Here is a 19,348-nt window from a genome sequence, read left to right on the forward strand (position 1 = left end):
AAAAAAGATGTCAGGTCTGCTGATCTCTCTCTACTTTCTCCTGGAGCTCAGCTCTGAGCAATCAGGCATCTCTCCCTGAGTCTCATCTCCTTGAGCTTCTTGTGGCTTCTCTTTCTACAGTCATAGGTAAACCTAGAGTCCTCTTTCTCACATGGCTGTATTAAAATGGCAGAGCTCCCTTTTCCTCTGTATGCCTCTCTCTCTGTGTCTGCATTTTATATCAGACCCAGCAAGAAGACAGAGACTCAACCTAAGGCAGGCCTCATTGATATAGTTTAATCAAAAGGGCCTCACACTCACAGGAATGGATTAGCTCAAAAACATAATTTCTTTTCTTTTTGGGATTTGTATTAGTTTTCCAAACGGCTGCCAATGCAAAGTACCAGAAATGTGTTGGCTTTTATAATGGGAATTTATTTGGAGTAAAAAGCATATAGTTCCAAGACGATGAAATGTCGAAATTAAAGTATTAGCAGAAAAGCTTTCTTACCAAAGTCAGATGGCAGGTGATCTCTGCCTGGTCTCTGCCTTCCCCTCTGGATTGTACTGTCTTCTGGAGCTCAGCTGAGGGCAACCAGGCATAGGGCTTGTCTCTGACCAGCCCTTGTCTCTCATGCTCAGGTGCTCCACCTTCTTCCTGAACTCACCTGCAAGCTCTCAGGCATATGGCTCATCTCTCCCTGGGCCTCAGCTCTTGAGCCTCTCCTTTCTCCCACATGCCAGGGTCAAATAGGGTGGAGCTCTCTTTTCCTGTGTGTCTCCATTTATAGCAGGCCCAGCAAGACAGCAGAGACTCAACCTGAGTGACACCTCATTGATGTAGTCTGGTTGAAAGGGTCTCACACTCACAAGAATGAGTTAATTCACAAACATAATCTTTTTCCTTTTGGGGGATGCATAAAATAATTTCAAACTCCCACAGGATTCATAAAAGAACTTCAAACTATCACAGTAACACATCAATGAATTAAATAGATACTTAACACTTAATGTATGTCATTAAATACCAATTAACTGTTGGATTATTTAAATTTCAGGAGTATATCCAACAGATAAACTCAGGTCAGGGTTGTGAACCACAAACAAAAAGGTCCTCAGAAAACAGAAAGTCTCAGAGGTCACTGCAAGGGAAATCATTCTGGAAGCGTGACCCAGGGCCTTAAAACTCAGGGCCAGGAGCCTTGAACAGCCCTGTAGAAGTTTGATATAATTGATGAATTCCAAAAAGAAATACTGGATTATGGTTGTAATCTGATCTGTACCTGGGCATGATTGAGTTATGATTAGGGTGTTAAGTCCCCACCGCTTGATGGGTGGAGACTCACAGATAAAAGGCATGGGGAAGAACAGAGTTGAGGGCTTTTAATGTTAGAGTTTTGATTTTGAAGTTTGATGCTGAAGACTTAAACTGGAGCCCTAGGAAGTCAGCACACAAAAAGGAACCTTGAAGCCAGAGTAAAGCAAACCCCAGGAACGTAGGAACCCAGGAAGCCTGAACCCTCGCAGACGTCGGCAGCCATCTTGCTCCAAATAGATTTTGGTGAGGGAAGTAACTTATGCTTTATGGCCTGGTACCTGTAAGCTCCTATCCCAAATAAATATTCTTTATAAAAACCAACCAATTTATGGTATATTGCATCAGCACCCCTTTGGTTGACTAATATAAGCCCCTACGAACTTCCTGATCCACTTTTACCTGCATCTCACCCTGTCTGAAAGAATGGAGCTTCCCTCTGGGCTGGGAAGGCCACGGAGCTCCAAGGTTCTGAGTCTCTCTCAGCCCCGCGCCCAGCAGAGCCAGCCATGGCAGGCACAGGGAGCAGGCACTGAGCAGTTCGTGTGGTCACATTCCTGGGCTGGGCCTGGAGGAGCTCAGGGTCCTGCCCTCAGGGAGGATGGGGAGACAGATCCTTGAGGCATAGCACCCACTGTACACACGCTCCCCAAGCCAGCTCCCAACCTGGACTAGGAGGGCACAGGAATGGAGAGAAGGCTGTCAGGTGCAGGGGACTGTCCAGAGAGGCTTTACAAGAAATGGATGATGGAGCAGATTGGAAAGGTGAGCCAGGATTTGGATCCACTCATAAAATTAGTCATTCATTTCTTCAACAAGCATTTATAGCATTTATTACATTCCAGACACTGCTGAGGTCCTGAGGATGTAGAGATGAATAAATCCAGTCCTTGTCCTCCAGGCACTACCCATCCAGGAGAGAACAGACACGTATACAGAGAATTACAGCCCTTTAAATAAGGGCTGTGTTTGCACATGTACATGTGATATGTGAGCAGGCGGGTGGGCAGGCACTGGGGGCATTTCCTCCAAGAGGTGACTTGGATGTGGGTCATGTGTGAGGGTTGGGGGCTGCCAGGCAGACAGCAGGGGGGGAGGCCCAGGTAGAGAGAGCAGTACAGAGGGAAAGAGAAGTAAAAAGGACATCATTGCCAGATCTCACCCGGCCTAAGAGGTGGGTGCCCAGAGGAAAGGAAGAGAAGGAGGGAGGAAGGCCAGACCCAGGCTCAGAGGGGAGCAGGAGAGGTTGGGATCACAGCATCCTCAGAAAGGAGAGACAGGGTGGGGTTGGCAGGGGAGAGGGGACCCAGCAGGTGCTGAGCTGAGCGGAGGGCCAGCGCAGAGGAGGCCAGCATCGAGGGGAGGGAGCAGTGTCAGAAGCAGCAGAGGCCTCCCTCAGTGTTTGAAATGAGGCCAGGTTCTGATGATGTTGTACAAAGCCTGCCCAGGTGACAGGGTGTTGCGAACATCCATCTGTCCCACCAGGAGGTAGTTGGGAGACAGATACTTCTTATCCACCGCACACTGGATCAGGTTCTGGGCCGCCTCCAGTGCGGCTGCATTGGGCGGAGTACCTGCAAAACACGATATGCCAGAGCTCCCTGCCAGGGCAGTACAAACTCTAGACACAGCCACGCACCACCGCCACTGAGCTGGGATATTCCACTGTTGGCAGCACCCCAAAGGCAGACCAAATACCAAGTCACCACAGCTTCAGATTCCTCAGCCCCAAAATATTTCTGGGCAATTAAAATATGTAATACTAAGCCATTCACAGCCACCCAGTAGAAACCTGAAGCAAATGGGGAGAGCCTTGGATAAAACACAAGATTATTCTGGGGATATGCAAATGTTTCGCCCTGTGGTTCTCAACCAGCTGCAATTTAGACCCTCAAGGGACATTTGGCAATGATTGGAGACATTTTCAGTTGTCATCCTACAATGCACAGGACAGTCCCCCTAAAAAGAATAATCCAGCCCCAAATGACAACATTGCCAAGGTAGAGAAACCCTGGTTTAGGCACAGGGGTGTTTCCTGCTTCCCTAATATGCCCAGCCCCTGTGCCCCAGCCCTCTGTTTGGGCCCCTTCCTGGGTCATCTCCCCACCCTCACCCAATGCCCACTTTAATGTCATCCTGAACCATCCCAGGGACACAGCCTCCTCTGTCTGAACTGAGGCTCCTGAGTCTGAATAGACTTGTCAAGAAGTCTGAACCATGACAATTTGCACTGGGCACTCCTGATGCAGGGACACTGGCTTATCCATGGCTTTGGCATATATGGCAGGCTATCCCACATTGTTGCTATGATAACCAAGAAAAGGTACATTTGCTGACCTACCGAAAAATATGCACAAATATCTTTTCCCTTTGCTTCACTCCTGCCTTGGGTGCAAGACAAAGAAAACATTTAGCCAGGTGTGGCAGAGGTGGTTTTAGGGTCACATCCTGTCTGCAGGCCACCGCTGGTCACACTCACCTTCATAAATGTCAAATCTGAAGCAAGGGGAATCCAGCACGTGTGGGTCATCAAAGGATGCCAGTGGCTAGAATCTTTGTGTTCCACATCTCTCATTTAGAGGAAGGTCCCATCTCAAAACTGTCCACAGCACTACAATTATCCCACTGCCCACAACACCCACTTACCTGAGAAGGTGCCCATGAAGGCAATGCCCAGGGCAATGTCATTGTAGCCAGGGGTGTGGGAGCCTTGGACTGTCCAGCCCACCCCTTCATAAATCATACCGTCTTGGCCCACAAGGAAGCTAGAGAACCACAGAGAAAGAAGGAGGTCAGCATGGAAGAGAGGTACCATTCTCTTTCTTTCATTCATCACTCGTTCATTCATTCGTGCCTTTACTCATCTGACAGTGATTGAATATCACTGAATTATAGGGACAAATAAGTCAGGGTCCTTGCCAGAGGTATGCTGGCAAACCAGCTCTCAGGGGAAGAAGAGCTCAGATTTATAGCGTTTGCTAATTTCTGTGGTGTAAATACTCCCATGGTATGAGCACCAATGACTTAACGACTAGCTTGAAAATTTCCTTAATCTCTAGCTGCAGCTCCAGGATGCCACTGCTGCCCACAAGTAGCTGAGAGTCTTTGCAGAAGAGAGTGCCAGCTTTCAGTGCCTCCACACGGTCCTACCCCTCCACACCAGTGGCCAGTGACCTCCTTACTTCAAAGGACCATGTACACTTTTCTAAGCTCCTCTTACCTCACCTCTCTGTACATTCCGCCCTGGCAACCCCTCTCACCTCTTCCAAACAGTCTCTCCATTTTCCATCCAGCCCACCAACCCTCTGGGGTGCTCCCCCTCAGCTGCTCTGCAACTCATCTCTGTGTCCTTTCTGTAAACATGGGATTCCTCAGGACTCTGCCCTCAGCCCTCTTCTCGGCTTTCTCAACAGACTCCCCCAGGATGAATCCTCCCAATTCCTTGCACTCAGTTGCCATCTGCTATCAGTTGGATTGTGTGCTTTAAAAAGGTATGTTGATTGCAGATGGGGTTCACTGCCATGCCAGTTGGCCCTTCTTTGGAGCTGGTGTTTCTGCGTGATGGAGCTGGACTCAGATGGGATCTCTTCTCACAAGACTTTCATGCTACTTTACTGGAATTGTAGTTGGTGCTGGGGCTTAAGATATATCTAGGGGATTTGAATCTCTGGACTGACAATAGGATAGCCAGGCCCTGACCTCAACAGACTTCAGCTCCTACACTCTGATTTATTGGACTTACTCCACTCAGCTAACATGGAGTTGAAGAATGTCAACCACCACACCATGGAGCCTAGAGTGCCTACAACTGAAAGCAGGAGGATTGCATCCAATATCCATGTGGAATCTAAACCCCCTCTTGACATAGATGTGGAATGGACACAACCAAGCCAAGGTCCACAGGAAGGAGGAATACAGTAAGGATCAGAGTGGACTTAATGATATTCTATTCATGAACTATTGTGGCTAATAATCGAGAAAATGTGGCATTGATGTGGAAAAAGTGGCCATGGTGGCTGCTGGGTGCGGGGAATGGGAGGAAGAGAAGAGATGTGGAGGCATTCTCGGGACTTGGAGTTGTCCTGGGTGGTGCCCCAGGGACAATTGCCGGATGTTGTATGTCCTCCCATGGCCCACTGGATGGAATGTGGGAAAGTGTGGGCTACGGTGTGGAACACGGGACATGGGGTGCAACGATGCCCAGAGATGTACTCACCAGACGCAATGGATGTGACATGATGATGAGGGAGAGTGTTACTGTGGGGTGAGTGGTGGGGTGGAGGCGGTGGGGGCGAATGGGGACCTCATATTTTTTTAATGTAATATCTTTTTAAAAAATGAATAAATTGAGTAGAATTTGGGGGGGAAAAAAAGGTATGTTGAAGCTGTAACCCAAAATACCTCAGAATGTGCCATTATTTGGAAATAGGGTCATAGCAGATGAAATTAGTTACAGTAAAATGAGGTTAGACTGGATAGAGTGGGTCCTAATCCCAAATGACTGTGTCCTCATAAGAAGAGAGCTATCCGGGCAACACAGACACACACGGAGAGAAGAACACCCGCGAGGCTGTAGGCAGACACTGCAGGGCTGCGGCTGCGGGCCAAGGAGCAGCAAAGAGTGGGGCGCACCCCCGGGGGTCGGGAGGCCAGGGATCGCAGAGGGTGTGGCCCTACTGGCCCCTTGATCTTGGACCTCTTGCCTCAAGACCTGTGAGGGAATAAGTGTCTGTTGGCTTAATCCACCTAGTTTGCAGTAATTTGTCACAGCAGCCTGAGGAAATTGATACACCGTCTATGAATGTCCAAATACCCATAACTGGGCCCCTCTTCTTCCCCACCTGTTCTCTTTCTAGGGTCCCTCTCTTGCTGAAAGACACCACCTCACCCAGCCAACCATCAGCCACAGCCGGAAATACAGGCAGCAGCCACCACCGCATCTGCTCATTAACCAGGACTCCCCAACTGTGGCCCCAACCGCTCTCCCTGATCCAGCCCTGCAGCTGTTAACTGACCTCTCACATTCCTCCGTTCTCTCCATGGCAGCTGTCGCCATCCCTTCCTGCCCAGCCAGCTGCACTGTGCTCAAGTCAATCTCACTGTGTACAGTTTTTCCCTTTTTCAATCTTATCTGGAAGCAAGAACTAAAGCAGTTTTTCTAAAGCAAAAATCTTATATCAAAAGATTGAGATACAGGCTTCTGTTATTCAAGATACAATTGACCAATCAATTGAATCTTGACCAATTGGTGGCACACAGAGATCAAACCCTGTGACCTAAGTGACAGCATACTTCCCAATATGGCCCCATTTGCCCCACCAGCCTCAGAGTTCACCACACCCCTCTTTGGCATCTACTTTTAACACCCTAAACTTCTCTCAGCCCCAAGCATTTCCACCGGCTGTTCCCTCTGCCTCTAATCTCCCCACCCTTCTTCCTCTGACTAGCCCCACTCACTCTCTTGGACACAACTAGTATGCTCCCCCTCAGAAAGAGATTCCTTCACACCCCTCCACTGGCAACCAAAGCAGGGGTTGTAAGCTGTGCATCCTCTATCAAGAAGCTTAACGCACCACATTAGGACCTGTGGTCAATTCTCTGGTGCCCTCATTAGAACATAAGCACCAGGAAGTCAAGAACCTGTCTGTGCTACATTTGATGGTGCCTCCAGAGCCTTGCCTAGAGGCTAGCACAGAGTAGGTCCTTGTATTTTCAATGAATTATAATTTAGGGGCAAATGAGTGTTTTGCGCTGACCGCTGATCATCTCAGGTAAGGGATAATGCAGTCGGGGAATTGTGGTGGAGGGGGACATGATAAAAAGGTCAAAGTCAAGGGGTAGGCAACTGCCCTCCGAAACTGGAAAGGAAAAAGGAAAAGGACATCCTAAGCCTCTATCACTTTCCAGTTTAGGATTTCCAAATTTATAGCCAATTTTCTAATATCTATTCCAGTTAAAGAGAGAAATGCTGTGATTAATCTCATGTGGCAGAACCTAGCAAATCACTTGATAGATCTTGGAAGAAAAGTTTTCTTCTTTCTTAGACAGGTTGCTACTAAAACTGAGATGGAGAGAAAAGAGGCAGACAGCCCAGAAGCATATACCAACTAATGGGAAATCCATCTAAGGTGGGCCACTGCATACAGCTGTGCAGTTTGTACCCTCCACAAGTTGTCAGGCTTAAGGGCAAGCAGGTACCAAAATCCAGCTCCACTCACTAAACTGTGAATGCCCTTAGAGGAAGGGGCTTCTTTTATTGATGTCTACAAGTAGGTTATCTGGGCTAGTGGTGGCCTTTCCTGAGACTTAAGATTCAGTGTGATTGTTTCTGATGGGACGTTAGATGGAAACTAACTCCAGATGTCTTATCTGCAACTATGAAAGCACCCTTCAAGAAGTTTCTATACCTCTTTGAAGTCAGGGTGTTCTTATTAAAGAGCACAGGCCTTGGATCAGAAAAATCAAAGGTAGTATCTGATCTTTCACCCCACCTTCAGACAGGAAAGATATTCTCCCCATCAAGACAGACAAGTTTTCAATCCAGAGGAAAAGCATTTGTCTAACATGACAGGGGAAGAGCGTCAGGTTGTGGCCACATTGGGACCCAGGGCCTGAGCCCCTGAGCCATGGGGAGGTAATTACATACAGAAGGCACAATTCTTTTATTATCTACTGCACAATCTTGCATGCATACTACTTCCACTACTATCTTCTCAGCAGAGTCTAGGACTCCATCACATCCACATGTTACCTTTAAGGGGTACACGTTTGGAGGACATACAAGGGGAAGTACTGCTCCCTTAGCTATGTGTGAAATAAGACCCACCTAAGGATGTATGAGAAACCAATATGGTCATACTTGAAGTCCATCTCGTTTGGCAAGCACTCAATAAATGTTAGTTCCTTTCCTCTTTCCACCAAAAGCTCAGTTCCTGCCCTCAAGAGAAAAGAAATCCATGTGTCCTCAGGACCACTTACTTATACCCAATGTCGCATGAGCTAAATCTGTCATGGACGAGGGAATGGATATCTCGGACCAGCAGGCGACACTCATCTGACGCGCTGCAGGTTCTGCCAGCAGTATGGATGATGATGACGTACTTAGCTGGGAAGTTCATCTTGGGGCAGTGGATCTCCCCGGCCTCCCAGGCAGACCGCGGAACAATGCCAGGGCAAGCTACAGAGGGACAAAAACACAGATGCGGGAGATGCATTTTGCCCACGCATCTATCAACCACCTCACTACTGAAGGCCAACATAATACTCAGCATCCCCTGACATCGCCACAGCCCTCCAGGAGCCCTAACCTGACCCAGCAATGCTCAGAAGGTCTCAGATTGGCCCACTTGGGAATGCGGTATGCTGGCACCTAGTGATTGGAGTCAAGGCAAGAACCATAGAGCTCCGTTTTTCTGACAACAACCAACAAAACCCAAAGGACAATGAGAGTTTTGATCCCAAGGGGACATGAATATTTCAATCCAAGGACAAAGTGTATTTGTTTAGCTGCACGATTTCTATGAAATGTGTATATGTGTGTATGCAGGTGTGGCAGGGCCTTTTGGGGAAAAGCAGCTGAATTTTCATCTGAAAGCACAACTTTGAGAGTCTTTTGTAATCTATAAATTCCTCTGTCAGCATAAGAGACAGATGACACCATTCCAAAGGTAGAGATCAAATTTATTCAGATTTAATATAATGGATTAATTATAAAATAAAAAACATAAGTTCAAGAAAAGATGGAAAGTGCTTATTAACTTTGCTGTTTTTGATATTGCTGCTTGTTAACCCCAAAATAGTAACCAGTCCTGCACTTGAGTCTATCAGTGTTGTTCAGTTTTCATATTACGAAAGGAGTGTGTTTGTGTTTGCTTATTTGTGTACACGCATATTAATATATATATATGTGTATAAATGTATCCTCCCCCTTTCTGGGCTTTTTAAATCCTACATAGCACTTTTCACCACATAACCTACCAAATGTTTTACTTATTTGCTTATTGTATTTCTATGCCCTCTAGATTGAAAGTTCATGAGGGCAGGAGTTTTGTGTGTTTTGTTCCTTGCTATATTCTCACTACCTAGTAGGTGCTCAATAAATAATTCTTGAATGATTGAACATATGACGGTATAAGATAGCGATTTCAGTGGTAGATGAGGATTGTGGTTAATAATATAAAAACAAGAATTTTCCTCTATTACAAAGTGCCAAGAATATGGTGATTCATGGGAAAAATACAACTAATGTAACTTATAGACTATAGCTAACAATAATATTATAGTATTTTTGTATCAAGTGATAAATTGAAAAAGAATATGGGATTTAGTTTATGGGATGTGAATATGATCAAGCAATTTTTTTCCAGTTTCTTCATTAGCAGACCATGGTCATGTCATTTGACCAATCTGTTCTCATTTGTCTTTTAAAATGCTAGAGAAACAATTCAGTTTGTTGTTAGGATTGAAAGGTAAATGTGCCTTGACAGGATTTTATTAAATAATGCTTCCATGATTTGTTAAGCTGCCTTTTGTCTTTTATTTTATATTTTGAAGTTGAAATAAAGTTTTTAAAAAATTATATGTTAACCAGATTTGCCAGCCCTAAAGGTTAGAAGGTTGGTGAGCATGTCCCCTGTCAACAGGAATCCAGTGAGAGTCCAGCTAGAAAAGTCACCCCCAAAGGCCTTTGGTGTTAGGGGGATCAAGTGTGGAGGGAGGGCCAGGTGGGGGTGAAGGTCTCACCTTTCTTTGGGGTTCCCTTCTGCGGAGGCACCAGGCAGTTCTCACCTTTCACAAGAAGCGGCTGCTCATACCTGGGTGACAGGTGGCCCTTCTGGACAGCGTGGGAGATCAGGCCCTGCATGGCTGACAGGGCGGCTGGACTGGGACTGTGGCCTGGCAGAGAGCAAGGCTGTGAGCATCCCCGATCTGGCCTGAGTTTCAGGGGAGCTACAGGGGAGGATGAGATGCCCTGCCATCCCCGGCACGGCTGTGGAAGGGGAAGAAAGGGGAAGAGGCTCATGCCCCAGGTCGGAAAGCCTGAAAGTCAAGGATCCACCTGGACCAACAATTGGCCAAGATTTCATTCATTCTCTAGCTCTCTCCAGGGAAGAGCTGAGAGGCAGCATCATGCTAAGGAGTGCTACCCTGGCTAGGCCAGGGCAAACTATTCCTAGGGACCCCCACTTGGCTCCTCTAGGCATGTGCTGGGCTCTTTACCTGTGTTAACTCATTTAATCCTCACCACAAATCTCTGCATTAGATGCTATTATTTGCTCCATTATCCACAAAAAGGGCTTGAGGTTTGAAGAAGAACTTGCTCAAGATCCCACAGCAAACAAGTAGATGCCTGGGTCACAATGAGTGGTCATAAAAAAGAAGCCAGGCTGACCACAAAAAGTCCTCTGGTATGCTAGAAAACACCCCAGAGTGGGAAATTGAAAATAAGGGTTCATGTTCTGGTTCCTCTCCTTTTCCTGTGTCACCTTCTGCCATTTACCCTCTGAAACTCGTATTACACTTGTGTAGAAGAATTGATTTGCTAATTCCTATCCCCCAGTGAGGCATCACCTGCCCCTCACCGTCTTGAGGTCTGTCTGGACTATCTCAAATGGTACTGGGAGGAGGAATGATAAGCCAGAAGGGCAAGAGCTTTGTTAACAGACTAGTGTGCCCAGATTCAATAGAATGGCTTTAGAGCATGTATGTTAGGATTCAGAGCTGGGGATAGAGTAGAAGACAGCAGAAGGGATTTCCAAGACTGGAGGCCTCAGAGTGGTTGAAAAAAAAATGATGTAGGCAGAAGAAGGGGAGCCTGCAGCAGAGGCTGAGAAGGCAGCAGAGCAGTAGGAGGCCCATCAGAACACAGCATGGTACAAGACAAGGGAGATTCTGGGAGAGAGAGGTTCACCAGACCACTAGGATAAAGGCTGAAAAGACAGCAGAATGGCGAGAGAAGGGAGCAGGACAAACAATGGAGACAGATATTTGGAGAAGGGTCAACTGGAGATGACCATTACCTTCCTTGGGGCCAAAAAAGGCAAAGCCCAGGGAGACGTTGTTGTAACCTTGAGTGTGCCGGCCTCGGAGGTTCCAGCCAACACCTTCGTACACGCCACCATCATCCCCAACCAGGAAGCTGCAGGTCAAGGAAATGCAGGTTTCCTGGCTGGCTCTGTGGCCCATGAGAGAAAACCCTTTACCCATTTGAAATAGGTAGAAGGGCTCAAAAAGGAATTTGCATGGATTCTTCCCAAACGATGGATAGAGCAAGTCATTTATGGTAGTCCTTAGAATTCAGAAGTACCAACTCCCTCAATTGTCCAGAATCTTGGGTTTGATATAAATCACTCTGCAGGCTTGGAAGGAGAAGAGGTCCTGGCACCTCCACAGTAACTAACACAGACCTAGCCATGTAATGTAAGATTCTTCTCCAATTCCATCCTCCATAGCTCCCTTCCTTCCTCCAAAATGCATGCTGCCTGTGTAATCCCCACACATGTTGCTCTTTGATTTCTCACTGCCAAGTTTACTGACCTAGGTAGTCTTCCCAGGAAGTAGTAGCTGAGTCAAGGACCTGGATGCAGGCAGCTTATTTGGGAGGGGATCCAGAAGCCAGAATGAGGGAGCAAAGAGAATTGGAACAAAAGGAGGAAATGAGCAAAGCAGGCAGAACTGGGTGGCTTTATCCTAAGGTAGAAAGGGAGGCTCCATCCCCCCAGGGGTCCTCCAAGGAACATGTAGATGCACTTTAGAACTGTGTCTCAGAAGGCTAAGGAGTCTACACCAACTCCAGTCCCCTAGGAGACATTAACTTCCCCTCACCATCAGGGTCCTAGAGAAAAGCCCTGAAGCAGAAAAGCAGAGAAAAGTGGTGGGCACTTGAGGCAGGAAGCCATCACCATGCACAGGAACTGTCCACAGTTCAGCTGAAGTACAGGGTCTACCACAGTGACCCTTAGGAATACAGATAGCAAATCGCCTTCCCAAGCCCCACGTGCATCGTGGGGTGGAATGGAACTGGGCAGAGAGACAGTTTTGAGCCAGTTCAAGCCACACTTCACAGCTGTGTGACTTTGAGGACATCAGCCTTCCTCCCTTCAGCCCTCTCACCTGCAGCTTGGAGAGAGTTAGGCTTGTCCTACCAACCACACAGCATGCTCAGGGAGCAAATGTAGAAAAGTACCTGAAGTCATCGGTAACCTGTGAGGTGCTGTGTGAACCAAGTTTGGAAGAGTGTAGACTTGTGTTTGTCACTTAACCTTCCTTACTTCCTTTTGAGATCTCAAAGACAAGGACCCCATAGAAAATTCTGGAGGATTTGGAATTTTGTGAGGGGTTTTAAATATTTTATGCACTGTACAACCAATAAAACCACAACTCAGAAAATGAGGAAAACAGAGATGGAAAGAGACCAGAGAAGCCCCCGAGGAGGAGCGGCTTTTCCCACAGCCTCCAGCACCAGCCCCAACCTCTTACTTGTAGGCCACATCGCACCAGCCGTTGCTGTGGACGTGATGGGTCTGCAGTTCCCACAACCTGCGACTGCAAATAGTCTGGTTATGACACTCCAGTCCAGGGATGTGGTGCACGATCAGGAAATCCACTGGCATGGTCAGCTGGGGGCTGCAGCCAACAGCTCCTGCTGCCCATTCCTTGCGAGAGACCATGGTGAAGACACCTGTGGGCAGCCACGGGACATCCTCCTCACACCCTGCTCCCATGCTGCCACGTTGGCCATCTGAGACTTGACATTTGGGGCTCTGGCCACCCATGATGGGGAAAGACCCCGATGGGGCCTTCAGCAGACACACTTACCCCGTTTCACCCCAATATCCCATGTCACCTACACTCACCCCACACAGAGTCCACACCCAGCCAGAGAAGCCTAGATGCTTTGCTCCCCCATCCTGCCTGGCAGCTCCCACCCTGCTCTGCTCCAGCACCCCCACCCCACTTCAGGGTACCTGCTCCTCCCTGGGGAGGCCCTGTGCAGCCTTCTCACCATTTCCCCTCAACACTGCTGCCCTCAGCGTCCCCTGTGCTCACTGACAATGTGTGGGGAAGAGATTAGAATAAGCTGCATGAATCAACTCACGCCAGGATTTATGTGGGGGACATCGGCTGTGCCCATGCTCCTGTGGGGGGGAGTGTGAGGGATGGTGTAGATGGCCATCCCTGCCCCCAAAGGAACTTTCTCCTATTTACAAGCATGAACCCAGGTCATAGGTTAGAACATGGTTGATGAGTAGACTCATTGCTCCCATTTATTGGCTGTTACTACCTAAGCACTACATATTTCTTATGTATTTTCTCATTTAATCCCCATAATAAGTTGAGGAAATCAAAACATCTCAATTTTCAGGTGGGGAAATGAAGGGTTCAAGGGCCTGAATAACTTATTTGAAATCATTGCTAGAGGCAAGACAAGGATTTGAACCCAGATCTATAAACTCAAGCATTTTAAAGGCAAAGCTACCCTTTCTTCCTTAAGGGAGGGTGAGCATTTAAAGAAATTCTGTTATGGGACTGAAGGATCGTTCCTCTCAGCTGCTGTCTCATCCAGCGAAAGAACACTCACCCCTGGCCTCAAGTCCCAGAGCAGAGAAGACAAGAAGCCACAGCAGCATCCTCACGTGGTCCCAGGACACCATCAAGGGGAGTTGTGGATGGAGCCCTGTGAGAGAGGCTGACAATCAACGCGACTGCGCTCAGTCTACAGGTGGGGCACCCACCCCACAGCCATGTCCTGTCGTCTCCCCAGTGTTTCATGGACCTCCAGAGGGCCAGGGCCTAAGCAGGCATCTCAGGTTATCTGGCACACACCAGGGCTCATTGAAAGGGTAAACCACACTGTTCTTCTAACTGGGCAACTGGACTTCATTGAGGACCTACTCTGTCCTCAATGACACTCACACGTGCAGTCTCATCTAATTCACTTTAATGCCCTAGAATAGGATTCTTAACACCCACCTTTCTAGAAGATCCAGAAACAGTAGAAACAGGAAATACAAAGGCACATGGAAGGGACTAGTGCCGAGAATTCCCTCCCAGGTGAGGTTGAGGCAAAAGGAGTAAAGGAGCTGGGCAGGGGTATCCCAGTTCTAGGCAGAGGAAATCTCCCACTGGAACCACACCCTGCAAGAGAGCCCAGTCCCTGAGATGGGAGAGCACACACTCACACTCAACCGCAGACACACCCCTAGATCCTGCGCCATCCCAGCCCACAGGTCAGGGGGCGCTCTCACCCCTCATGGGCTGGTCCTCTCCTCCCTGCCCTCCTTCTCCAACCGGTGCCTTCGCTCCCTCGCGCACTAGGGGGCACTCCCGCCCTGGGAATAGTTGCTCTCAGGCTCTGGCTTCCAGGAGAGAAGAGGAAAGCTCAGATCCCACCTGACAGGGGAGGGGAGGAGGAAGCAGAGTTCCGAGGCTCCAAGCGGGCTCCTCAGCACCAGGAAGAGCTCAAGTGAGAACAGACTCGGGCTGAGTGCGCCTGGCGCCCCGCCCTGTGAATAAGCCCGGTACCTCCTCCCTGGGAAAGGACACGATTGCCCCACACGCCCAGAGCTCCTTCCTCCTCTCCAGCCCTCAAAACCCAGGCCAATCTCGGGGTGCGTGTGGGCCCTCGGGGCCGCGTCCCTGACATCTGGGAACGTTGCTACCTCCGGAGACAAATCTGCTCCACACTCTGGTCGAGGTCACTCATCAACATCCCCACCCATCTCCCAGCCCCTTCCAAGGTCGACAGAGGGAACCAATGGAGGGAGAGACAGAGAAAGGTACATTCCACGGAGGCAACTCTCAGCGCCCCATTGACCCTGTACCATACATGTCCATCACCCTCCCTCCCACCTCACCCCAGCCCAGCATCAAAACGTCACCCACCTAAGGAAGCCCCCCCCACAAACCAAGACTCTCCAGCCCTCGCCCCCTCCAACCTCAAAGCTGTATAACAGTGAACACCTCACCTTGTTCCACAATCCTCAGCTCCAGGGACCCTTGAATCTTCATGGAGGAAACTCAACATGACACTTTCCAAGAATGCCAGAGAGTGTCTCCAGGGACACCAGCAAGGCCTCTCACCTTCCAGCAGCCAATGCACTCTTTGTGAGGAAATACCCCAGAAAAGCAGTAAAGCCCTCTTGAAGGGACCCTGAATGCCGGCTGCACACCTAGCTGCCCTCAATTGATCCACCCAGGCCTGGGACTGGGAAGAAGAGCCCCTGGAGCAGTGTGGAGGGGAGCCCTGTTTTCTGAGCTCAGTTCTGGGGTGAGGGTGCAGGTGGGGGCAGACCCAGAGACACAGAAGAAGGTGATCAGGAGCTGTGTCCTGTGGACCATCCTGGAGGGTCCTCAAGCTTATCAGGTTTGCCCATGCCCCTGGCTGTCTCCCATCATGATCAGTAGTAAAACTCTTCAAGAGAAGGACCTGTGGGCTTGCCTTTGGGGGCATCAAGTTAACCAGCTAAGGAAACTAGGCTCCCCAGGCAGCCAGGAGGGGGGTGGACGTCCTGAACAGAGTAGTGGTGGCTGCCTGAAAGAGGGAGGGAAGCAGGCAGGGCCTGGGGCCCTGTCCAGAGACCACCAAATTCTCGGGGATTAACAGGCTAAGGGGCTCCCAGGTGAAAACATCTCTTCTGGACAAGGGCATTAGGAGTGGGGAATCCGTGGTGTGGGTTCACTCTCTGGTTCTGTGTATTGGGGACTAAAATCCCAACAGGTCCCATGGTCAAGTTCCCCACCCCATCTCACCTTGTTCTGAAAGAGAGGCCCCTTTGCAGACCACCAGCCTTCACAGGCTTCCCTGCCGCAGGGCCTTGGCACTTGCTCTCCTTTACTGAGCGGCCTCCTCCTCATTCTTCCCCTCAGTCTGGAGCCTCCATGTCAGCCTGGCTTCCCAGACAGTCCTCTTGATGAATGGAGCCTCTGAGACCTCTCTTTTCCTTCATCTAACTCCTTCTAGGTTGTACTGCTGTGACTATCATCGCCAGGAGGACAACTTCCAAGTCTGTATTTTCTCCTATGACTGACCCAGTGCTTGGCTAGCAGAACATGCTGAAAAAGGGGTGGAAAGGAGGAAAGAAAACCAGCAGGCAGGCAGGTGCACTTGCAGTAATCCATAAACTAAGGCAGTGGTTCTCTAAGAGTGATTGGGGAAAACTGGGGTTCCCCAAGAATAATATACCCTGGACCATCTCCCACTTGAAGCCTCCCACAAAGCAAGAGTCTCCTCAGCTTCCCCGCTGTGCTGATATTTCCACTGATCACACGAAAACAATGGCAGGGAAAACTGCAGGTGACTTAGCATGAATCAAGGCAGTGACACGGATCTATCCCAAACGTCATGGTACTCTTCCCATATTCTTTCCCCCAAAAAATTTCACTGAAGAACATTTTTTTTTCCTGTCATCATAAGAAGTAGAAATATATTTTATTCATACGAAATTATTCTTTAATGTCTTCTTAGTAGGCTCTTAATATTTGCTTCAGGTATACCTCCCATCTCTTTTCCAGCTTCTCTCTTTGTACCTTCCCTATATTCTCCCAGTAATTCTGATCTTTTCAGAATGAACCAAGCATTTCTTTTCCTCTTCTTCATTCTTTTGGGAATCTCCCAACCCTCTTGCTCTCTTCCACACCACATGACCAACTCTTTTTTTTTTCCTGCCCTTCCAGTAAATTTATTTTATTTTTTAATCATCTTTTTTTAAAGTTAATAGACCACACAAAATGTTACTTTACAAAACAAGAGGTTCCCATATGCCCCACTCCCCACCTGCACCCCATAAATTTGTATTGTATTTTTTTGAAGATACATAAATCACAAAAAATGTTACATTAAAAAATATAAGGTTCCCATATATCCCACACACCCCCTACCCCACTCCTCCCACATCAGCAACCTCTTTCTTCATTATGGCACATTCATTGCATCTGGTGAATACATTTTGAAGTACTGCTGCACCACATGGATAATAGTTTACATAGTAGTTTACCTTCTCCCCCAGTACATTCAGTGGGTTATGGCAGGATATATAATGTCCAGTATCTGTCTCTGCAATATCATTAGGGACAACTCCAAGTCCCAAAAATGTCCTCACATCACATCTCTTCTTCCCTCTCCCTGCCCTCAGCAACTACCGTGACCACTTTCTCCACATTGATGCTACAATTTCTTCCATTACTAGTCTTGAAGCAGTGACAATTTTTTATTTTATTCTATCTCAGTCCTGGTCATTTCAAGGAAAGGTCCTGTGTGATTGAGTTGTGGGCTGAACTACTTTTTTCATGGAACACTATTTTTACTTGAAAGAACAAATAAGAGAAAACTATGAAGAGCCAGACTTGGGTGGATGGCAAACATTTTCATGAAAATGAAGAGAGCCTTTTACTTCAAGTAAAACAACTGACAGGATTTGCTACCATCGTAAAATTGGCACTTTCAAGCAAAAATTAGAATTTTGGAAAATTTATGCCTGCCATCATAAGTTTGACAGCTTCTCAACACTTACAAATTTTTCTGATGAGAGGTTGGTGTTATTAGCAAATATGAACAATACTAGCAAATGTGATTTTTAATATATGGTGCATAATGAAATGCATCAACATTTGGCAGCTCTGTAAAACTCAGTGAACCAATGTTTTCCAAATGATCAACCTATGAAGTTGCAAAATCATTTTTAAATTTTAAAAATCCATGAAAAGTTTAACACAGACCAAGTGATTCAAATGTAGCAGAATACAGTAAATTCATCCATAAGGTTTAGATTCCTCATTGCAACTAACCTTTAAGAAACCACTTGCAATGTTTGTGTGTATTATCAAAGATTACACAAATTTCTTTTTAAAGGCTATTCATATATGCTCCCCTTTCCAACTACCAGATTTTCTCCATAACTTCAAACAAAACAACATATAAAAACACATTGAGTACAGTAGTAGATAAAAGAATATAGCTGTTTTAAGCCATACATTAAAAACATAAGAAAAATTTGGCCTAGAGCTGCAGTTACCTCTTGAGAGCCTCCATGTTGCTCAAATGTGGCCACTCTCTAATCCAAACTCAGGATATAAATGCATTACGTTACCCCCAACATGGGACATAACTCCGTGGGATGAGCCTCCCTGGGACCAAGGGATTACTAGCAACATCTGGCTGGTGATGCAACTAGGAAGAGACCTTGAATAAAAGGGCAAATTGACAAAGACAAGTTAATTCATATGGCCAAGAGACTTCAGAATGAGTCAGGAGGTCATCAGAAGGGTTGCACTTATGCATGTCTCCACAGGATCTCAGACACAGCCAAAGTAGATGCAACCCCAGGAAGTGGTACTCCTGAGGGCTATGGAGACACCAAGGTCCTGGGGTCATAGCAGATGGCTCTGGAATTCAGTGCCTTGCCAGTGGGCACTACTTTGGAATTTGTGCTCCCAAGTGTGATTGGATTGTACTCAGATGTGACTTCTCTATACATGTGTCTTCTGTCACTTTTATTGAACCTGTGATTGGTGCTGGGTTGGTGTATGCCCAGGAGACTTGAATCTCTGTACTGTCCATGTGCCATTGGGGCCCTGAACCTCAACAGATTTGCAACAACTACTTGCCAGTTCATTGGACTTACCCAGGTCAGCTAACAAGGAGGTGAGGATGGTCAACCACCACACCAAGGAACCAAGAGAGTCTACAACTGCAAGCAGAAGACTCACATCCATCAGCCATGTGGGATCTAAATCCCCTCTCAATTTAGAGATGGAGTGGGCATTGCCATCCCAGGATCCATACGATGGAGGAATAAAATATGGATTAGAGTGGACTTAATAGTATTCTACTATAGAATTATTGTGACTCTAGCAATGAAAGAAATTATATCACTAATATGGAGACAGTGGCCACATGAGTTGCTGAAGGCAGGAAGAGGGGAAAAGAGGCGTGATATGGGGACATTTTCAGGAATTGGACTTGTCCTGAATGATATTGCAGGGACAGATGCCATAATCCACTGAACGGACTGGGAGACAGTGTAAACTACAATGTAAACTATAATCCATGCTGTG

General features: G+C 47.5%; 1 protein-coding gene across 1 annotated transcript; it reads right to left on the reverse strand.

Annotated features, from left to right (window-relative positions):
- Window positions 1-2,109: 2,109 nt before the first annotated feature.
- Window positions 2,110-14,708, reverse strand: PGLYRP4 (peptidoglycan recognition protein 4). Its single transcript, XM_023587551.2, has 8 exons — window positions 14,542-14,708; window positions 13,875-13,970; window positions 12,773-12,974; window positions 11,314-11,432; window positions 10,037-10,189; window positions 8,273-8,471; window positions 3,941-4,059; window positions 2,110-2,868 (listed from the first exon to the last, which is right to left on the reverse strand). The coding sequence occupies exons 1-8, from the start codon at window positions 14,546-14,548 to the stop codon at window positions 2,690-2,692; spliced, it is 1,074 nt and encodes a 357-aa protein (XP_023443319.1). The 5' UTR covers window positions 14,549-14,708; the 3' UTR covers window positions 2,110-2,689.
- Between the last annotated feature and the right edge of the window lie 4,640 nt (window positions 14,709-19,348).

This window comes from Dasypus novemcinctus, chromosome 13 (assembly GCF_030445035.2).
Source record: "Dasypus novemcinctus isolate mDasNov1 chromosome 13, mDasNov1.1.hap2, whole genome shotgun sequence".
NCBI classification, from domain to species: domain Eukaryota; kingdom Metazoa; phylum Chordata; class Mammalia; order Cingulata; family Dasypodidae; genus Dasypus; species Dasypus novemcinctus.